Source organism: Poecilia mexicana, unplaced genomic scaffold (assembly GCF_051168715.1).
Source record: "Poecilia mexicana isolate PSO_F unplaced genomic scaffold, ASM5116871v1 scaffold_17, whole genome shotgun sequence".
In the NCBI taxonomy this organism is placed as follows: Eukaryota; Metazoa; Chordata; class Actinopteri; order Cyprinodontiformes; family Poeciliidae; genus Poecilia; species Poecilia mexicana.
In genome coordinates, this window is record NW_028263386.1 from 16789356 (window position 1) to 16813215 (window position 23860).

The window sequence follows — 23860 nt, forward strand, 5'->3', positions numbered from 1 at the left end:
AATATATATTTCATGGAAGAGTTGCTAAAAGAAAGTCATTGTTGAAAGAAAGCCAAAAATGCCATTTTGTGGTGTAGCCACAAGCCATCCTGAGGAAGCAGCGAACATATGACCAACATTTAACTCGGTAGCAAACATGCAAAGCCACGTCTCTTGTGAAAAGATAAAATTACTATAAACACCGTCCACACATGATGGTCGGTACCAGCATTATGCTGTAGCAACCCTTCTCTTCAGTAGGGACAGCGAAGCTGAAACTACATCCAGGACAAAGACTCACAAATGGTGCAGAGTGTCAACTTGTAGCAAGACAACTGCCCCTAAACACAGAGCCAGAGCTAAAACTGAACAGGTCAGATCAAAGCAGATCAGACCCAAATCCTCCTTTGCTTCCAGACGTGAACGTTCATATTGATTGGTGCTCTTCGGTAGCTTGACTGAGTCTGAGTTGTTTTACAAGACATATAGGTAAAACAAAATGAATAAAAATCTGCCGCTAGTAAAGACACACCCTAAAGGGCCTGCAGAGGTTATTGCAGTGAAATATGGTTTTATAAAGTATTTACTCTGTGAACTACAAAGGTTTAATTCTCAAATCATTTGAAGAGATATGCAGTCTTGTCCTTCCACTTCATAATGGTGCAGTATTTTCTGTTGGTCTATCACGTATTAAGGTTCAGAAAATACACTAAAGTTTGTGGATGAACCACGGCAAAATATGAAAACGTTCGAGGGGTGTAGGTGTTTTTGCAAAGCACCGAGTCCAGGTATTCTTTGGTGAGCATGTTGAAAAGAAAAAATCTTGCCTTGCATTTATATGCTTTTGAAGGCTGAGGTCAAAGTTGTAAACTGCATCAGGGAACATAGTCGGTGCAGTGGTTGGTCATTTTTGACTACTCAATACATCTCCTTTTTACAAGGCCTGCTGTAAAAGCACATCATCACACTGGCACAGTTGCCTGGCCATTCAACAAACATTTTCCAGACACTCTTGTACTATTTAGAATGGCATTTCACAGACCTTTTTTTTTTTTTTTTTCAGCAGAAGCGGTTTAAATGTGGAAGTACTCTGAGCTGCTCATTGCCCATCTGTGTTCAGTTTGCCTGAGCATGTAGCTGAATTAACTGGCGCTGACGGATTTGAAAAGCAGTCCTGGACTGCGACTCCACTGAGCTTCAGATAGCAGACAGGAGGTTAAAGATCAGCCAGGTAGATGCTTCGCTATTCAGGCTTCCCTGTCGAGTGAATTAGCCGAGACTGAATGATGAGCTGAAAGTTGTCGAGCCCCGTCTATATGTTTGCGTATTTAAGGTACAAACAGACAAACCTTGACTGCGCATGTTGGCTGGCTTTATCACTGGAGATCATTTTACAATTAAAGGTGAACTTAAAGTGTTACTTAATAAATGTGTTCAAACAAATAGAGAGGGGGGGGGGGGGGGGGGGGGGGGGGGGGTGGTAGGGGGGGGGGGGGGGGGGGGGGGGGGGGGGGGGGGGGGGGGGGGGGGGGGAGGTGGGGGGGGGGGGGATGGGCGGGTGTGGGGGGGGGAGAGAGATCACGACACGATTATACAACAAATTACAATACAACATGAATTAATACAAGAAGCAGTTTTCAAATGACATAGTTTATCAAGGGAAAGAAAACTATCAAAACCAATCTGTCCCCAAGTAAAAAGGAATCGCCTCCTTATCCTGTTTGTTGTAGTTCTGTTTGCAGCAATAACTGTTTGACTTGGCCAAAAACTTTCACTTTGTTATATTTCTTTATTATTATTATTATTATTATTATTATTATTATTATTATTATTATTATTATTATTTATATTTGTTTTTTTTATGGTCATCAAAAATCAGTAGCTTTACTGGTGTCCTTTACATCTGGAAAACCCAATGATCACAAGCTGATAGTTGTATATTCTCCTTCAGGTTGTTCTATTAGACAGCAGAATCATCAATCATTACACCTCCACATTGTTTGACAATAAGACAAAGTCCCAAGGCTGATGCTTCAAACTTGCTCAAATAACTCAAATTTGGTGTATTCCACAATTTCTCCAAAAGGGTTTTGACTTGAACATGTCAACCATTGTAGAATAGTTTTGGAATATTAATTTTAAATGTGAATTTTCCAGTTTTGTTTTTTTTTTTGCTGTTTGTTTTTAAGCAGATGGTTCTATAATTTTGAAAACGGTGTAATTCGCCAAATTTTAGTTAGTAGGTAAAGCAATCTGCAAAAATCAAACGTGTCAAAGAAGTACACCCCAGTACATACATTCTGATCCAAGCTTACCCTTTCTTAAATCTAATTTCAGATCTTCAAAAGTAATGGCTTTGTGCTGTTTCTGCCATGGCCTTTCCAACCGATTCATTTTTTCATATAGGTGTTATGCGCATATCCTGTTCTGACCGGTCAGTTCACCCAGCAGTGGCTGGGAATATGCATGTCTCAAGCTCATCATTGAATGATGCAATCTTTTGGAGCTAGAATCCAGCGTGCTAAGCTGTTCTGTGTTGTTTTAGTCATTAATGGTAATGGACATTAATCCTTTTGATGAGTGTTTTTGTGAATGCAGACAGTGATCTGAGGCTGTGGATAGGGTAACACTCCTGAAAATGCCTGGCCACATTTTTCTTGTGTTTTTATTTTATTAATTTCTTTCTGACTCTGTCTCCTGCATTACTCCACCCTCTCTTCTCCAGCTCAGCTAGCTGTCACCGGTCATTAACACAACATTAAGTGCTCTGTGAATTCATAGCTCCTGCAACTCCTTGCTACTTAATGTCTATAAAAGAGTGCTGCTATAATGACACACATACACAGACACAGAAGGCTCACATTTAACTGCCAGGGGCAGAGGAAAGGTGTCTCCTGTGCATCTGTTAAATCAAAGCTATTAGAGCAAACTCAGTGATTACTTTCACTGAGCTTAGAAAATGAGCTTTTTGGAAAAAATGGCTGTCAAGTTTTTTCCAGGTGTTTCATCAGCAAAACTGTTTGCTGTTCAGTTTCAATATTGATGATAAAGTACAGTAAATGTTGTGCATATTTGGACTAACTCACTAACAAACTGGTGTTTTTTTCACTGGTAATTGTCCACGTACAATCTCAGTTCTTTGGTAAAAGAATATCCTTTGTTAAGAAAAGCTTTCTTAAGCTAAAGAGTTTTAAATGCTCTGCTTCTTGTGTGAAATAACGACGTAAGGTGCCTGTGCACAGTCTCCACTAACAAATGTCCTTAGGCAAGCTGGAAAAAAAAAAAAAAGAAACAAAAAAATCAATAGTTTTTGTTGCCACAAACAACCTTCTTCAACAAATTTGACTGGACGTCTGACCACTGTTAACCTCCCGATCAGCGATAGTAGAGATCTCTGACCAAGCAGATGGATTCTTGGCATAATACCAAACACTGGATTTCTCAGAGATACACCAAAGATCCAGGCTTCGTTACATTTTTATATTTTTACTTTGCAACCCCCATGTTCATCTGATTTGTCTCATCCAATTGTAATAAAAAAAATATACCAACTTCTCAACATTTTCCATAAGCTGATACATTAAAAGTTTTGAGACGCAGTATTTTTGATTTTATTATTATATATCATATAAGTGAAAATGGCTCCAAGAAGTGAATCTACAAGACATGTGTCAAACTCAAGGCCCCCCCAGCATTTTATAGGCCCGTGATTGATTTAAAATAGGTTTTGAGCACGAATTGACTACAAACTACATCTCCCACAATGCATTCCGATTGTTACCAGCCAACATTACGGCTTCTTGCCACTAGAGAGAAGCAGAGTCACCTCAAGCTGCTTATTGATTTTCCCAGCGAATAAAACTGAGACGTCGACAAGCTAACATCAAAACGTCCAAGAAAAGAAAAATCGATTTACAAGTAAGACTGTGAATGAATATGTGTGTGAGTTGGTGTCAGGGCGGCAGGTGGCGCTAGACTTTTTTTGTTATCCTTATGTTGACCGACAACATTAAAAAAATCGGTCATGTACTATTTTTATCCGTGAAATTACAATCATATTAACATCGGCTATTTAGCCGCATTTTATGCAGTTTAGTTAATATTCGCCGTGAAACCAGGTCCCATCACAAATTAAGCAGATAAATGCATCTACATTTACTCGTAGTGACAAAAACCACTGACTGAGGCCCCAATAACTATTAATAAATTAAATTGAGCGACTTCACTTAAATTGAAGTCCTCCAGACCGCCGCTCTCCTGGGCGTTCTGGACTCTGTAGAACCATTTGTCTCTGCTAATGACATCTTCAATACATTTTTTTGTATCCCAGGCTTAGTTTATGGACTGAACAGACAGAAACAGTTACCATTATACATTTTGAACTGTTGATTTTATTTTTGAACCATTTTTTTTTTATTGTAAAGTGTTGATTTTATTTTTGAACCATTTTTAATTGTAAAGTGTTGATTTTATGAAACCTTATTTATTGTAGATTTTATTTTTGAACCATTTTTAATTGTAAAGTGTTGATTTTATTTTTTAACCCTTTTTTATTGTAGTGTTGATTTTATTTTTAAACCATTTTTAATTGTAAAGTGTTGATTTTATTTTTGAACCCTTTTTTATTGTAGTGTTGATTTTATTTTTGAACCATTTTTAATTGTAAAGTGTTGATTTTATTTTTGAACCATACAGGGTTTGAACTGACGACCTCAGCTAACCTACCTTACAAACTGTTGAGTTTCCATGGATTTAAGAAGAACTTACATGATCTTACTACAATGAAGATTTGATAAAAGTGCTTATATTCTAATGTTTTTCAAAACAACATACATCATATTTTATTTTCCAGAGATTTCGTATTTTGAAGTGTTATTATTTTTGAACCATTTTTAATTTTCAAGTGTTGATTGTATTTCAGAGATATTTTTTTATTTTAATGTGTTAATTTTATTTTTGAACCATTTTTAATTTGTAAGTATTGATTTTATTTTTTAGCCATTTAGCAAAGTCTCTGTAGAACCATTTGTCTCTGCTAATGACATTTTCAATACATTTTTTTTTATCCCAGGCTTAGTTTATGGACTGTAATGTGAAATTAGGCACAAGTATAAGTCTGGCAGTTTGTTCACCGAGTTACTGTGCTCTCTGAGAGGATCTGTGGAATAAGTATTTGACATTGTTCCATGCCCATCGTTGACGTTAGTCTCTAACAAAATGTGGATCATCTACCAGGAACACTGCAAAGAGCCTGAGTTTCTGTAGTGTAGTGGTTATCACTCTTGCTTCACGTGCAAAAGGTCTCTGGTTTGAAACCAGACAGAAACAGATTTTGCATGTTCTATTCATCACAGGTGTTTGCTAAAGGTCAACAAGGGCTCTGTGGTGTCATGGTCTGTACTCTGAATCCAGGCATCTGAGTGCAAACCTCAGTTGAAATTTTCATGCTTTGCATCTCACATCATCAACTTTGGAACCTCAAACTGAAACAAAGCAGCAAAGTTCAGTTCCTGTAGTGTAGTGGTTATCACGTTTGCTTTACACGCAAAAGGTCTTTGGTTCGAAACCAGACAGAAATGCTTTTTGTAGGTTATGCATCTCTTGGGGTGCAGTGAGACAATAAGAGCCTTCCTCTTTTGTGATGGTTCATTTGCCAATCGACTTCAATGTAGGCTTCTTTGAAATCGAAGCTACTTTACTTCAATTACCAATCGGCAGTTATATGGCGTAATGCACGTGTCAAACATGCATTACACCATGTTTGACACATGCACTGTGCTCAAACATGCTGGGGGGCCACATGTTTGAGCACTTTATAGGCTGATGATTGACTTAAAATAGGTTTTGAGCACAAATTGACTACAAACTACATTTCAACCAAAGGTTTGTAATGCGCTTCCTAACCAGACGCTCCAAAGCGTCCGGTCCATAACTCTTCAACACGCCGTCAGCTCCCGGTCAGAAAGACGCATTTAGTTCAGAGACCATGAGATGATATTCAGAAAGAATGTTTTTAATTAATTGATTTCAGTTGCCTCTGAGACTAAATCTTTGCATAAAGTCTATAATGTCTGCCCATGTGACTTGTTTTTATTATTTGCTTGCTCACCTTTAAACACTGATTTAAATATTGTAATTTTTAAACTGAGCAGTAATTTTACATCCATGGAAACTCAAATGTAATATTTAAAACTTCAATACATAAAATCAGTTATTTAACAATATGAGGTGTTTAATTTATTTTTAACATTGTATTTTTATACATTTATCCTAGGGATGCCCAAGCCTAGTTTTCCAGAGCTCCTGATTTGTACTGTCAATGTGGCCCGTTGAGGGGGGCCTATATGCTGAAGTGGCCCTCGGTGAAATTGAGTTTGACACCCCTGATCTACAAGATGATTTCTTCCTTGCCTCCTTCCCTATAATTTCTCATTACCTTTTCCTTTAGAAACATGTTGATACAGGCTACATAAATCTATTCTGTAGTCTTTAAAGCATGGCCTAAATATATACAGTTTAGGCCTTGAGCTGTTTTATTCTCAAATTATTAAAGGAAAAACTAGATGCAAGGATCAGAGAATTCCATTACCTTTAAAGTGACATATGATGATGCCCTCTCTTTTCAGGGGTCAAAGAGATGTCAGATAGAGACATTTGGTTTGAATAATGTAAAGGACTGGAGGAAAAAGCAATAAAAGAGAAATTCCTTGGTGTGACAAGGACATGCTCTTTGGAAAACTGTCCCTGTGTTCTCAATGCGTGCAACGAGGATCCCTTAGTGGTGAGGAAATTACACAGACACTGAAGAACACAGAAAAAATGTCGATACCCTCAGTAATCAAATGTTTTGGACCTACACAAGCAGAAATGTGGCAGGTACCCTCAAGCTCTCTGTAGCAAAACAAGACCCAGCAAATCAATATGTTGTCGGTAAACTATCAAATTACAAACACCGCTCTCTTCCAGCACACTGGTGTAAACAGTGTAGAAATGCAAACCGCTAAAGGGATGAGGTGAAAGTGTGTCACAGAGTCTGTTATCTGCTAAATAACCAGGGCTCCTGTAATAGTTTGACTTGTGTTTGACACAGTGGTGACACTGAACATCTACTGAGTAGGAAATAGTAAAAAAAAAAAAAAAAAATATTTCATTATTACGTGAGCCAATGAATTTCTAGACAGATTGTGGATGGGCATTATTGGAGACGCCTCAGGCCCCTTTCTGGCGTGAAATATGGTGGTCATTTGGCTAGACGAGAGGCGGTGAGGACCCCCTCCTAGACCGGAGCAGACGGGTGCAGAGGAGCCTAGGGCTGGCTGTATTAATGAACAGGCAGTGCTGAAAGGGACAGGTTCCTGTAATGCTGATGAATGGTCATTACAGAGCAGAGATGGGAGAAGAGAACGGAAGAGGGGGGAGGAGAGCGAAGTGAAGTGGGCACTGAGGGAGCTGCGTTGAGGGAAAAAAAAGACTTTAATTTGCACCTCAGATTTCTGTAAACTCATTTATCATGTCAGCAGTTTCACTGTTCATCATGTATCTTCCCACTCCACCCTGTACATGCCCTCACTTGGTTCGAACCTTCCTGTTTTCCTCTGAATATGTTCCTGGCAACAAATAGTTTCGTCATCTATATTAAAATCGGACGGTTCACATCCATCCCGTTCCAGTCATTTCACATCATTTCATAAGTTATCGAGCAGGATTTTGGATCTTGACGGGTTTTTGGGGCTACGTGCAGAGAGCCGATATTTTTCTTCTGCTCTATTGAGCCTGATTGAGCAGGTGGGGCTTTAAAGGTCAGAGGAAGGAGGAAGCACCAGGAGATGTATGCACACAGGAAACATGAACTGACTAGAGGTCCACTCCTTCCGCTGTAGTTCTCATTAACTTCCCCTCTCCTATAGGTATTTGTATCTTTGGCATGGGAAATTGTTTTAAGAAACAGTTCTTTTGACAAAGCTGCTATATGTAAACAGAGTATAAAGAATATATATATATATTTTTAAGTAGGATGTAAAATAACATAAGAAAAGTCCCCCCAAAAAAGTGTTAAATAGCTAATTTCTATGTTTTAGATGTTCTGTTAGTGAATACTGAACATCAAAATCCCGTGATTATTTTTTAAATTTGTTGCCGGTTTAGACGAGCAACATCCATATTACTATGCAGAAGAGTGTGTGCTGAGTTACACTGATAAGCTACAACTCATCACTCTACTGAATAAATCAGTGACCACCAGGAATGGAATAAGTCTTTGGATTTTTTTGTGCCACTTTTTGCAATAACATTGAAGATGAAACATCCTTGTCCTTTTCTAAAATATCCCAGTGGATCCAGGAGTTGAGAGAGACACACCTACAAAAGCACATTAATGTACCGATCTTGAGGTCATTGGGCAGTCTGTCGTAAAAGATCGAAATGTTTACCTCGCTAATGGCAAAGCTTAGATATATGTCGTATGCGACCAGAAAAGTTGCAGCTGATAAGGCGGGTCGATACAGACAGCGCCGTCGGCTCAAATACTTTTGTAAAGTGACACAAACATGTTTTGATTGAGAAAGTGGCAAATTTATTAACGGTCTCTTATGCAAACGTGCATATATAAAACAGCCTGTTATTATAGCCGATTTCTATTGTCTGAAACATTCAGCACAACACCGACTGATATATAATGTCCAAACTTCACTGCTATCTCTCTCAAACAAAACATTTGAAAGTATGTTTGCTCCTGGTTGTGTCCATCTGCCTGAGCTGTGACGTATCAATCTGTAAAAAGCTCACACCAACAGTGGTGAACTACGGTTTTGGATTTTTTTCTCTTGTTTACTTTTCAGTTGTGTAAAGACATTTCAAGGCCTTGTGTTATTTATGCATGCGCAGTGTCACTGTACAGTAGTGTCATATTACCGTGTACATTTCTCAGGTCAGAAATCAGCATCAAGTTCTAGCAAAAGGTTAACTCTGGTTAGCAAACAAAGGGACAGAAGAGGTGCTGATAATAGCAATTTAAAACAACTCAAATAAAAAATGGAAGCCATATACTCATGGAATATGATGGCAGTAGATATAAATCGATAAATTCATCCTTTTGAAAGAGGCCGTTGTTGGTTTTGTTTCTCTTTTGTGGATAAACAACATTATGCTTGAATCGTGCAACGACATCGAAGATGGTTAAATTTCGTACTTTTCAAGGCCTTGTGTGTCGCCCTTCTGCCAAGATAATATTCAAAAGCCTACAAAAGCTGGAAAGCAGTTTATTGGAAAGGTTTTTATGTTTAATATTTGCAAACATGACCTTGTATTCTACGGAGACAGTTTCACTTTTTGTTGTTTCATAAGACAGGTCCACCAACCTGTTTGTATAAGTCGAGTGTGCCTGTGTCTGTTTTCATCCAACACATTTATCTTTAAAAGTTCACGCAGTAAATCTCCATTTGGAACAACTGGACCACAATTAACCTTTATGCCAGTGGCCAATTACTGTTTCAGTACATTTTTCTAAACACAAGCTCTTGAGGAAAGTTTCTTTTTGTTTGCCATTTCTCCTCCCAGTTCTCAGTGATTGCAGCCAAATATTAATGGCTTATTTTCGTCTTGATTTGGTGCACTGAGTTAACTCCCTAAGGCCCTTCTGATGCTCATCCAGCACACTTTCTGGGTCACACCTGCAAGAAATGGCCTACAGCGTATCTCAGCTCTGTCTGCTCACAAGTGACTCTCCATCAGATGGGCGCTTGGCTGCCATGTAGACTGTCTCTGTCTAATTGTAATTCAGCAGTGCATAATCTAAAATTTGTTACACACTGTAGTTTTAATGCATCAACTCGGTGCCCAGCGTCACTTAGCATAGATGGCACATAGCGGTGCAACCACGGTAATTACTCAGTTATTGCTGATGCAATGGGAGTACATATTCTACAGCTGTGAGCGCATTTAGAGAACAAGACGCGGAAGTGGCATTTTTCTGTAACCGCACTCAGACAGTTGTTTATTATTCCACGGAAAGGAGACATTCACGTATCCTCAAAGGATGAATAAGCCTCATCACTCAGTGGGCCAATGCATTTTTGTTAATTTAGCCAGAAAATTCATATTTAGTGCCTCGGGGGAAGGCAGTGATATGTGCACGAACTCTCTGCAGCTTAGCTAATATTAACAGAAAGAATTTGGGGAAAAAGAAAACATCACGGCTCGATCGTAAATGATTACTAATCCGCCATGTACAATTCTCTCTCTTTTTCTCCTTCTGTAGTGGGAGGAAGTGAGTGGCTACGATGAAAACCTTAACACCATAAGGACCTACCAAGTGTGCAATGTCTTCGAGCCCAGCCAGAACAACTGGCTCCTCACGACCTTCATCGATCGCCGTGGTGCGCAGCGGATCTATGTGGAGATACGATTCACAGTGCGCGACTGCAGCTCCATTCCAAACGTCCCCGGCTCCTGCAAGGAGACGTTTAATCTGTACTACTATGAAACTGATTCTGTCATTGCCACCAAAGGAACAGCCTTCTGGATGGAGGCCCCCTACCTCAAGGTGGACACCATTGCCGCGGATGAAAGCTTTTCTCAGGTGGACTTTGGCGGACGCCTAATGAAAGTCAACACAGAGGTGCGCAGCTTTGGCCCGCTGTCGAAAAACGGCTTCTACCTGGCCTTTCAGGACTACGGCGCCTGTATGTCTCTGCTGTCAGTCAGGGTGTTTTTTAAGAAGTGCCCGAGTGTGGTCCAAAACTTTGCAATCTTTCCAGAGACCATGACAGGGGCGGAAAGCACCTCCCTGGTCATTGCCAGAGGAATCTGCATCCCAAACTCAGAGGAAGTAGATGTCCCGATAAAGCTCTACTGTAACGGAGATGGAGAGTGGATGGTGCCTATTGGTAGCTGCACCTGCAAGGCTGGGTTTGAACCTGACAATGGCAATGTTTGCCGTGGTAAGAAAAAGTGCATTCCTTCATTAAAAAACAAAAAAGGTTTAATTCCTGCAGTACTTTGCAGAAGTGTTTAAACTCTGATTTTTTTCATGTTTTGTCACGTTACCAACAAAGCGTTCCATGTGTTTGTTAAAATTTCAGGCAGGCGATTTTCAAAATATTTATTAAGGATACTAACACTTTTACACCTGTATACAGAGATAAAATCCAGTGAAAACAAATGGTGTATTTAGTAAGGTCCTCCTGTGTGTAATTTAATCTCAGTACCAATTATCTTCTGTTAAGGCATCAGAGGTTTGCTAGAGAACAAAAAGCATCACAAATACCAAGACACACATTAAACAGGTCAGAGATAAAACTGAGGAGAGTCAGGAAGCAGGGTTTGAACAGCTCATAAAGCAATGTTTAGTCTCTGAAAATGGAAAGAGTATGACAGAGTTAGCCTTTGTAAAACAGTGACAAGGAAGTCAAAAATGCATACCTAACGTGGGCGAATCTTTTGACAGGACAACTGTTAGTCATGCACTCTTCAAATCTGGTGTTTATTGAAGGGTGTCTGGAAGAAAGATGTGAGAAGTCATCCGTTGTTGACTATAAGCAAACGACAAACATGCTGTGGAACACGTTTTTATGAGCTATTTTGTGTTGGTCTGTCCAAACTAATATAGTTTATAGTTGTAACAAAATAGAAGAAGTTAAAGGACAACGAATACATTTACAATGCATTGCATGTTAAATAATTGCCTTTTTCTTTCCAGTTGTATCTTCTTAATTATGCGTGATAGAACCCGACTTTGATTTTCTCTATATATTCACATGGGTGTACCTTAGATGACAAATTTTCCACATCACTGGAAAGGCTGAGTTGATTTTGCTAAATCTGTCGGGCTGCATATGATGTGCTGTTCTTTCTCCCTTCAATGCATCTACCTCCACTTCACTAAAAATCACATTAGCACCACATCCTAATCTTTAACGAATGTCAGCCTTTTTTGTACAACCTACTTCACAGATGGTGCGAGCTTTGAATCTGCCTCGGCAAAGTGTGTGAAAACGAAGTTACAAGGAATAGATAATAACTGGAATCCCAGGTGAAGATTAATGTGGGTTTTTTGGTTCACGTTGTCAAGTTGTTGGTGAGGAGTTTTTTTTTGTATGTGCGCCCTCCATTGCACCTCCAGACTGTGCGCCTTGTTATTTCAACACACTCACAAACACACATCCAAACAGAAAATTTGCTCAAGGTGTCTGGCGATTATATGGGTGGCTTGGGGTTTGCAGTATTGGTTTGGCCTGCCTCGGGATGTTAGTTGGAGAGTATGTGGAGCCCAGATAAGATTGATTGACGCCCATCTGCTGTGATCAATAAACAGATATAAGAATGCCACATATCTACAAAGCACATGGTGTGTGACTGTGTCCACTGTATCCTTCCAGGATTATTTTGTTTTCTAAGCAAAATAACCCCTCATACTGACTTACGAGGCTGAATGGCTCTTTAAGCTTTATGCATTGCCACGATGTAGTTATTTAAATCTGGAATTTTGTAGTAAAAAATAATTTATATGTGTAGAATATATTTATTCATGGCAATTTCCTTTTTTTTATTTTTCCTTTTCAGTATTGTTTTTCCATAAACCTTTTAAATAACAGAAAACCACAGATTAGGTTTGTTTGCCGAAACATTGTTGTGCGCTTTTCATTTTGGAGCCTTTACTGTATAATGCAAACATGTGTGTACAGATAAGGTTGCCCCGGCATATTTAGAGCTCCAAAATCTCTTTGACATCCGTAGACCATCTGATGTTTTGCTGCGTTCACAGAGCGAGTTGATTTTGTTCCGCCTATATTTTTGCCTCGCAGCCAAAAGGGCCCAGGTTTGAATCTGAGCCTGGGGTATTTCTGCATGGATATTGCATGTTCTGCCTCTGAAGGTGTTGTTTCTCACTGGCTACTCAAGCGTACTGCTGTGGTCCAAAACCATGACAAGGTTAATTGGTTTGTCCCTTGGGTATAAATGTGTGCATGGGTAGCTGTTTATGTCTGTCTATATGTTGCCCTGGAATGGACTGGTGACCTGTCCAGTAAGTACCCTGCCTCTCGCCCAATGACTGCTGTAGAAAGGCAACCACACCCCCACTACCCTGCTAGGACATAGACAATGGATTTATTGTTCTATTAAGCACCATGATAGATATATAAAAAAAAAAAACCCTATTGGGGGAGTTATCACTGCACTGCTACAGTTTTATTCTAACCTGACTAAAATCATAATAAAAAAACTAAAAAAAACTACAATTTCCACATAGCAAAAGTGCAATAAAACCAATATACATTTAAAATAAAGAGTAATCTACCCATCTTTGTCACGCATAACCATCTTGCTCTCTGGAGATTTGCATGAAGTCTGTTTCAGCCTCATCCCGCTGAGAGCACCCCTCCAGCAACAGCAGTCTCTCCCATCTTACACTCTGCAGTATGTTTATGGACTTGTAATCAATTATTAAAATTGTATCATAAAAATACTTCAGCAAGTGGAGTACTGAGGGACACCAGTCAACTGTTGTGGGTGTGCTGAGTGCTTTATCTGTTTCTTTCTCTTTGAAACGAGTATATATTCATCCATCTATCCATCCATCGCTGGTGCTGTTAGTGGCTGAAAGATCAGGTTCACCCTGGAGAATTCATCAGGTCAATTCTACAGCAATGCAGACTGAAAATAAAGCACTCACATTGCTTTGTTTAGTACCACTAAGTTAATGCATGATCTTTGTTTTTTTTTTTTTTTCCTTTAGTTATCAATGGAGCACAAATTACACACAGAAATCCAATGGATTCCATCTAAAATATGCACATTTCACAGAGCTGTCTGATGGTGCTGGAGATCTCTTTGAACACAAAAAGACACTGCAGTTCTACAGAGCTCAGATAAAAAAATAAAAAAAACAGAAAATATGTTGCCTCTGTTTTGACCGGTGACAATCGAGCGATTTGTTACAGTATTTTGAAGTATTTGTACCACAATTTACTGTACAAGCTGTTACTTTTTTTCACAGGCTTTGAACACTGCGATGCGGGTAAAATACGGGTTTCTGCCCATGGGTTTCAAAAGGCTGGACGGTTGCGTGATGAAGACAGCACAAGCTAGAGAGCGAGGCGAAAGTGTTATTGAGAGCAACAACAAAAGAGAGTCTGAGGAAGTGTGTGTGAGGCCAGGGATGCCTGCGGGGTATTATCGGAGGGCACGCACAAAAAAAACATCACCGCACCTGATCCACATGCACAGAACCACATGCCCAGTGCACATCATGCACAAGATCAGCACAACGAACCGGACCCACACAAATACAGGCAACATGCCCACAATGCACAGAAACAGCCACGTCACACCGCGTAACCTGACGGTCAGTTCCTCACCTACACAAATATGCCGTGCCATGTGCCATATGTGCATAGCGCATAAAAAACAGCGCATCTGAGCCATGCGAGGTCCAACATGCACAATATAATGTGTGCGCCTTATATTTAGGTGCACTACAAGTCTGGAAATACCTTCAGCAACAGTTCACTGAGGAAAAGTTTATTTTTCATTTTTGTTTTTTTCTCAAAAGGACAAAGATAACTCTGTTACTGTTGAGTGTGTGAAAACAACTTGCTGAAAAAAACATAAAATTTGAATGTTGGCTGACCAGTTACTAGTAAAATAACTGTGTCTAAACGGACAATGACATAATTAGACTGTAAAAGAGGAATACATTTAATGCCTAATCAAGATGCAGTGTCATACAGATCTTTATATTCATAAGAAAAAGGCAAATGTTAAGGGAAACATGCCTTCTGTCCTTCTTAAATATGCATGTCCTTTGTCAGTGTAGTACGGAAACACATGTTGGTACCTGATTGCACTTTTTTTCATGTATTAATTAGTGACATTTAGTGTGATGGGTATTTGTGGTACCTGCTGTCAGCTAGGCATAGAGGCCATGTCGCGATGTTGTGCCGTGCAACAATGGTGCCAGCATGCCACCCTCATTACCAGCTCCCCAGCTCCCACACAATCCATTTGGGTATGCCCTTCTCTTTTTCTGCCTCAGCCTTCCCCTTGCTCTCTCTCTCCCCCCCTTCAGCAATGTAAGCAATCTGCTAAATATTTTATCACCTCTCTGTTAAATCGAGCAGAGACACTCCCAACAGCGCCCTGCCACCTTCGCCACTGCAAAGCTTGCCTTGAGTGCATGTGTCATGTTCAAGTCAAGCACTTCAGAGTTGCTGATGGTAATGGGTTTGATTAAGGCTTTTTGTAATTGCTGCTGTGGGGTCTGACTGGGTGATTGATCGAATCGCATTGACTGTGTTTACTTTATATGATCTGCTCATGTAATCATTGATCATTTTAATGATCTCTTGCTTCCTTAAATCACTCATTAAATTCAAAGATAGGGCAATTATTTACATTTTTTAGATCTCAATGGTGACATAATTTGATACACATTTCTGAACACTAAGATAAAAACCTAATTGATACAGCAAAATGACTTAAAGGTTAGTGCTCCATTTAATATAGTCTTCGCTCTTTTTACTGTGAGGGGCTTAATTTTCCTTGAACCTATAAAACTACCATACTTCAGTATACATAGTTGGAAGTTTAATGCATGGTTCTCTACTAAAGTGTTTACCAATCCAGTTCTGGGATCCTCCCTTGTGTGTTTTAGATTTATTTATTTATTTTATTTTATTTTTTTTTCTGCTTGAATCACCAAGAAGATGATTTAGATCAGAGAATCGGTTACTTTGAATCAGAGGTGTTATGCAGTCAGGGACACACCCAAAACAAGTTCTTCTTTTTTTTTTTTTTTTTTTTTTTTTTTTTTTTTATTGTTTCTCATTCTTAAAACTTGTTTTTGGTTCCTGTGTTCACCTAAGAAGAATATTTTTTTGGCATGTCATGGCAGTTTGGAAGTGAATTAAATTCAGTTCAGTCTACTTGAATCCTCTTACTCCTGGTCAAGCCTCATCTCCGTGGAGATGAGCCTTGTACTCTTCGAATGCAGCAGCCACACCCAAAAGGGGCCAGGCATGTCAAGATCACAGGCTTTCAATTTAAAACTGTTACCAGGCAGAAAAAAAAAGAAAAAAAAACATACATGAGAGTGTAAGTTTCATCTCCTCTGAAAAAAGTTGAGGCAGAAGAAATCAAAGCAACAAGATAGTTTTGATAGGGGTATTAATCTAAACAGAAAGATGTTTTAAGGAGGAGCAGAACCTAACAAGACACCAATAATTTTTTAATTGTTAGAGCAGTGTTTTAAATAAATGGAGCTCAATGTCTGAGAAGGAAAATAAAAAACATCTTACACTTAAATTTAAATTGTATGCTCATATGTTTTGGATGAACAAAAAGGATACAAGCATATTTACAAAGCAAAGAGAATTGGTGGTACTCCATAAATAACTCTACTGCACAAACTGAAAGCTGACGGGCAAATATGGTGCTGCTCCCTTGATCCTTACATTATATTTAAACCTCTTTAAAATAATACTGTGATCAGCTGCATTAAATGGTGCACTGAGACCTATCAATACAAGTATGGACAGAAGTGCCTGTATGGGTCCACGAGAGCACAATCGGCGCCATTAAGAAGTTCTGTCTCTTTGAAGTGATGAGTTCAAAAAGTTCACTGAAAGTCTTCAGACAATATATTGAAGTCTAAACGCTCAGACAATTGATTAGTAACTTTTCTCAATAATTTTAGATAAGAAAATTGAATTGGATAAAGGTCTGCAATTGATTAGGATGGAATGAGAGCCAGGGTTTCACCCCCATCACCTTTTAGACCTTCAAAAAAAAGACAGACGATTCTTACTGCCACTGATTTCTTAAAATAAATGTGAACTATTTATATGTTAAAAAATGTATACTGCACTATCTAACCTCACAGTTTTTCCATTAAATTTTCCGTCAGCCCACCACTGTATTCTTTGATAGTCCATCCATTCAATGCTATATCCATGATTATGGGTTTATATAGTTGGGTATTTACATAATCCCTCATCCGAGCCGTACTATAGACCCACAAAGCAATATGAATCCTCTCTTGTGTATTTTTTTTTTCCCTCACTGTTAGACTCCAGTGGGTTTTTGACGTGTGGGTGCATTAATATTACAAATATTCAAATAACTTTATTTAACATTCTGCAGGGCGACAGTGGCAGTAGGAGATTCACAGCCCATTGAACAAGTGCGCATCCCTGGACTAAGTGCCGATTCATCATGAATGCCTTAGTCCTGTCTAATGACTGCAATCATGTTGCACACACACACACCCATACACCCACACACACACACACACAAAAATATTACTTTCTCTGTGTCTGCATTTTTAAAACATTTTTAACCCTAGCATAAAACCATATAAATCTTTAAATACACTCCTATTTGGTTCATGCTCATGAACATCTATCAGCTGTTTTTTTTTCTTCTCTGCTTAAAACGAATCCCACAGAAAAAGATAATGCTTTTAAATCCAAAAAACACAAGCAAACATTAAATCCCCACAGCACTCTTTCATTTATGTTTGCTTTAAAGTTTGTCTACAACTTTTTTTTTCTTTTGCAATTTCTCCTCCAATTAGGTTTTTATTACTTCTTTGTACATCTCATCAGAGTGCAAAGGATCTGACAGGGTAGGACCCTCAAAGACCCCACAACCTATTAGAGCTAATTCCAGCCCATTTAGCCTTGTCTACTTCTGTTTCACTGAGTTTGCTTCATTTGCAGGGAGGCATCCATGTGTAGTCTGCATTACACAACAAAACACACACACACACTAGCATCCACTAAGTCACCTTGAAGCCCAATTAAGTAAGCATCTGACTCTTCCTGTTCCTATTAGTCTTACGGCAGTCAGGACCAGCGTGATGAGGACAAAATGGAGCAGTAAAAAGCAAGAGACAGGGAAAGGCTAGACGGAAAGAAGAGGGTGAAAGACTTCTTGTTTCCATGGTTCTCAATAGGATGAATTGGGAGGTGTGGGGGGTGGAGAGCGGTGGTGAAAGAGCATGACCCAAACAAAAACTCTTTGAATTCAAGGCCTAGAGAGTGTTTATAATGACCCCAAACATAGATGCACTGCTCTCACTGCACTGACAGTCTCTAATGACGCAAAGGGAATCAAGAGATTTTGTTCACACATAAAAGACATACCTACCACAAGCAGGTCTGTTCTTATCCCCCGAGGAGGGGCACATAGTCCTACTCCTAGTATTCTTTCCTCTCCTAGTATTTCTTTTCAATTTATGTCTTGTTCACAGACCTTTAGCCGCTTTCAGGCTGTGTATTTTTTCCAAGCCTCCTCTTGTCATCTCTCACTTTGCCTTCTCCTCAGTCACAGCACTTTTTTTTTCGTTTTTCTAAGAGATGCCACTTTGACCTGACATCTCCTCCAGTCTATTTAGCCAAACCCCTGTCTTTTCTCTTTACTTGCTTAAGACGTATTCCTCGTGGTACAATGTTAGACTCTTCTCTCTCGTTCCCACTCCGGGGTGGGCTCTGGGGTTTTAAGGTCGGCCAGAAACAGGACAGTGCACAGCGAGACAAAGGACCCCAAACATTCACCAGATGGCTGGAGCCCTGCATAAATTGCCTACGTGAACCTTTGCTAGAACAAAACAAAAGCCTTTCATTGCGAGGGGTTCCCTTTCACCCCCTTCCACTGGCCTTGACTCCCATTTAGCGCATTGCTCACTTGATGCTTTTGAATTAAGATTGCACATATTTAAAACACATTGCAACTAAAATTCTTTTAAAAATTTTAGAAGTTTCACAGAAGTTACTTGTAAAGTGAAATGTCAGACCGGGTAGATTCTTTGGAATACGTTTCCACAGGTTGTAATCAGGAGAGATGGTAAACCTCTTCACAGGTTTCTATCTTCATGTAGGAAGTACAAACATAGTCTATTTTTTCTTTTGCTCCTTTTTGTTGAGTCATTTTCTCATCAATGTCCTGCTAATAAAACAGCCATGTCTAGAAGGACACATTTCAATTCTAGAGAAAGCTCCTATCCCTTCATGGAGGGTTTGCTATAATATATATAAGTTAGTCAAGGTTATCCTGTGGTACATGTGGATAGTGAGATAATGGGAATTGAATTGTAATTATTACGCTTTTCCCAAAATACTCCTGCTCCTGACACCTGCAGAGGCAGTTAGACAACAAAACATTTGAAAGCAACATGCAAGGAATCTGACTAAACAAAGATCAACTTGGGTCTAAAATAGGTGTTAAACATGTCAATGTTTATTCCAGTTTGATATTTCCATGTGCTTTAAATGTATTCTGTACAAGTAATGTACATATACAAAGAAATCAAGAATAATTAGTCCACAAATTACGTTAGTTGTACTGTATAATAATGTTGAAGTATTGAATGTGTGAAGTAAGTAATGGGAATGCATAAAAAGCAAATAAACTGTGAACATTGTGTGTTATAGTTGGTAATAGCAAGACCATTACTCTATTAAAAAAACATAATACTGAAATCTGGATATAGTTTTGGTCCAAGAAAAAAGAAACAATAGGAAAACCTGCTGCACTTTTGACTTCTTTTAGAATATCAGGGATTTTCCAAAAGGTAGCATTGATCCTCTTTTCCAAACATCTATTTGTTTTAGATGTTTTAATGAGATTGTTCTTTTCTTTCTGGCATGCTTTTTTTTTGTTCTTTCTTAAGCCAGCTTTTAACTCAAATGTTCAGTCTTGCAGTTTTGTGTAGTGTGTATCATTGTTTGAAATCAAAGCAGCATCTAAGCTCTCTAAATATTTTAATTTTCTTCTGTGGCAAGCCTGCTGTTGCCATGTGCATGTGTATCTGCACCCACACACAGTTCCCATCACCTCTGGCTAAACTTTGCATGTCCAATTTCATAACCTAATCATGTTTGCTATAATCCTTGCACACTTGAAGCAAACCACATTAGAGTTCCTCAGTAAATGCTCCCTAAGTGTCCCTGATTAAACTTATGTGAAAAATGAAGTCTGTGTAATTTATGTTATGACACCAGGCATTATCCTAAACCATCTCAGCTCCCTATAACTGGAAGGTCATATCAAACACGTCCCCACAGCCTCCACAATATGCAATTATCCAGCAATTAGACACCTCCCATAATCTGCATTTCACTATGTCATCGTCTGTGTGTAATTACATGTTTTCATTGATGGTTAACTCAGTCTGTATTTTTCAGCACTGAGTCATGTGGTTTTGCAGAAACCAGAAGAAAAGTCTTATTTAAGACAAAGACTCTCTGAAGTCTAAGGGAAAGGTTATTGATCACCATGTACTGCCTGAGAGAAGCCTTACCACTGTCATTTTCACACAGAGCTTCTGCTATAATGCTACAAAATAGACACCATCATTATACCACTGTTGCTCACCTTGCTTGGTGGTTACAAAGGCAGCGCAATAGTATAGTGATGGTGGCTTTCATGTAGCATGCCAGTGTTGAAGAATTAGATAACTAAGAACAGTCTTGTACATGCATACAGAACTCAATTGTTCATACTGATTTGGCTCAATGGCTCCCAGAAATTAAGTATAATGTCATTAGTTAACCACTGCCTGCTGAAATCATTCTTTCTTACAGACCGTTTTGGCTCTCAACAGGTATTCTTAGGACATTGTGGCAGTAGTTAGATGATTGTGAAACCCATTCACATTTATTTAAATGTGAATAAATACAGATGCATTCTTTTCTTTACGGTTTATGGTTATCTGGTTCTATACAATAACAAATGGAATCTGTCAAATAAGAATTATGGATTTTGTTTTTTTCCATTTCACAAGCTCTTTTTTTCCCTACAGAGATTCCTCATTCATTGGGCTTTTCACCGTTTCTCTAAACTCTAGGTAGGAAATCAACTGCTATTGTTTTTATTTAAAAAAAAAAAAAAAGTCTCAGTGTGTTATTAGTAGAGGAAGCACTGAGCCCAGTCATGTCTGTTTCAGTCATTCATATGTTCAAGACTTATAAATGCTGAGACTGAACCATCTTTTCTGGCCAATTTCTGATGTAGTAAACATATCATGACACAACAATGATCACAAATTTCTTCTTTATCATATAGAAAAGATACATGGTCCATACTAACATGCGATACAAAGAAGATAAAAAAAATGTATATGGCCATTTTTTCTTAACCATTTCAGCGATGTAAAAACAGTATAGTGCCCTAGGCAAAAACATTACCTACACATTTTTTAAAGATAAATCTCTTAATAGTTTTGACCTCTTAAATGATTTTTCAGAAGTCTGTGCATAGTGCTTACACATACAAAGTGTCTGGGGGAAAAAATGTGATTTATCTTGGCTCTGGTCAAACATAAGTAGAGCACTAGCCCACTTTACACTGTGTTACTCTTTTGAGAGAGAATGATATCTGATTAGTCTGGCTATAGCTGACAAACAAATGGATTTGCTGTGTCTGGAATGTTCTCCTGGGGAGCTGAAAGGGCTGAGATAGAAAGACACTGCTTTGTGTTGGAGCCAGTACGAAGCATAATAAGACCCTTTGGGGAATGAACGCAAAGAGAGATAGGGACAAAAAGACAAAAAAAAAAACACACACACATTCTTGTACAATACGTAAGATACTCAATTTCCTTCTTTTCCTCTCTATCTACCCATCTTTCTCACTGACTTCCTTAATAACTTTTTTTTTACTACTTAAAATGGTTGACCCATCATTTGGTTGTTTGACCTTTAGGCCCATTGAACATTTTCACTGACACAAAGTTGATTGCATTTACAAATACTCTTGAGACTCCCATAAACAGAACTCACACAATTAACACCAGTGCAGGTGCACTTACACTTTTACCTTTGTGTGTAAGATTCACAAGCTTTCCATCATGAATGGGCCAGTAAATCCTATTTCTTTTTGCCTTTGTTTCGAGTTCTATCTAATCTTTTTTTGCCTCTTCAATTCCCTATTTTCCACTGTTCTATTCTCCAGTGTTGTGCTAGGAGAGCAGTCACAGAGGGACTGTGACAATAGAGGTATTAACCAAATGCATACTAAGCTTGCCTGTGTGGCAAAGTCACTGTGAGGCCCTAACGCTCCCTAATGCCCTGTAAATAGGACTGCGGCTCCCCAAGAAATTCCTTAAGAAGCTCTCAGACTGAGGGGTGTTCTCCCTGACTCTTGTGACCTGGGTCCTCATCGGCTGTCCTTATGCGCACTACATTTTCATAAGCGCTTAATCTGAATTGGACGCCCCTTCATTTTGGAAATTGTTTAAGAGCATGAAACTTGGCCAGTCAAAAGGCCCTGTCTTGAGGCAGTAGGTGCAGACTCTTCTAAACTCCAGTCTCTTCCTTTACTTTCTTGCATACATAATCCCCATTAGAATCAGATTATTGCTGAATGGAAAAGAAGACTGTTGGGATGTTGAAAAGATGCCCTGCATAACACCGCTCCCAGAGGAATACAAATGTGGCAGACGTGGAGGAATTTAAATCTGACTGAAAATAATAATAATAGTTTAAAAAAAATAGGAAAGAAGTTGCCTTGAGACAAAGAAACACTGATCCATCTTTCATACTTCAACTTTAATTTATTCCAGTTTGTAAGTCAGGTTATAACGATGGTTTACATTGCAATACTTTTGATGGTGATGGTATGAAAATTATACTTTTTCTTAACGTCTTTGTCAAGTAAACTACACCTTTTTGATCAGTGTTATTCCCCCTCATACAAAAGACTGCAACACAAAAGTATTTCTATGTGAATTTTTGAAGAACTCATGCAAGCATCCTACTAATGCATGTGGAAATGATATTTACAGCTGGTCTGTGTAGGCGAATACATTTACATCGTTATCAAATATGAGACCCATTTTGAGACTGGATGTTGAGAAAATAATATTGTCTGCTTGGTGTTAGTGGTTTGGACATGTATCTCTCAGGCCCGTTCTTCTTTTTCTTCCTTATATGTTTCTCTTTATTTATTTATTTATTTATTTATTTATTTATTTATTCTTTTTTTTTATGTGCTCGCTGCCCCAGAACACCTTAATCCAGTGTGAAAGCAATTGGCTCTCTCAGATCTAATCAATAGAGGGCTAGGGCACCGAGCCAGGGGGAACATCTCTGGCCCCTGCTCAGCTACAATCAATTTAGAACCATCGATTCAGTGATTGAAATACAAAGAGCAGACGCACTGAACCGTACAGGTGCTTTAGTGTTCGGGTACACCAACATGTTATATATCTCCCATTGTGAAATTTCTGTGTATTTATGTCTGTTTGCTTGCATGTCTGCTTGAGACTACACAGTATGTACGCAAGGGTGTGTATTTTCTTACGGGTGTGTATGGATAGTATGATTTATTTTCAAGCCATCTGTAGTAAAGTGGGAATGGCATTTAATCTAGCACCTCTGAGAAGGAGCCAAAAAAAAATCACTCTTAATCCAATATGTCCTGCCCATGGAAGCTGTTTTAAAGGTAGGTGTGTGTGTGTGTGTGTGTGTGTGCGTGTGTGTGTGTGTGTGTGTGCGTGCGTGTGTGTGTGTGTGTGTTATGATGAACAGTGCATTCATTTGTCCTCAAACCTTTCCTGTTTTTTTTTTGTACGTGTCATGCACATTCATTTTACTAAACAAATTGGTGGATACTTGTGGAGAGGTCTTTCGTGAAACTACACTTATTAAAAAAAAATCTAAAGTGAATAGACAGGTGTGTGCATGGACAATGGCTCATAATCTTGCATGTAGTTTTTGTATGTGCGTATGCACATAAGACGCCAGTTCACTACCCTTTTGTGTCACTTTTAGCTGTCTACAAACATCCACACATTTAAATAAATATATTTTTGCACCAGTGTGTTTAATTAATAGTTTATTATTGATCTTTATGTCAAATATGAACAATCCAGACCTTTTCTTTA

At 38.8% G+C, this 23860-nt stretch overlaps 1 protein-coding gene across 1 annotated transcript in view; it reads left to right on the top strand.

Annotated features, from left to right (window-relative positions):
- Nucleotides 1–23860, top strand: part of ephb1 (EPH receptor B1) — a 174925-nt gene that overhangs the window by 69088 nt on the left and 81977 nt on the right. The window contains exon 3 of the mRNA XM_088014682.1: nt 10235–10916. Within this exon, the coding sequence (XP_087870808.1) occupies nt 10235–10916 (682 nt within the window). The remainder of the gene's footprint in view (nt 1–10234; nt 10917–23860) is intronic.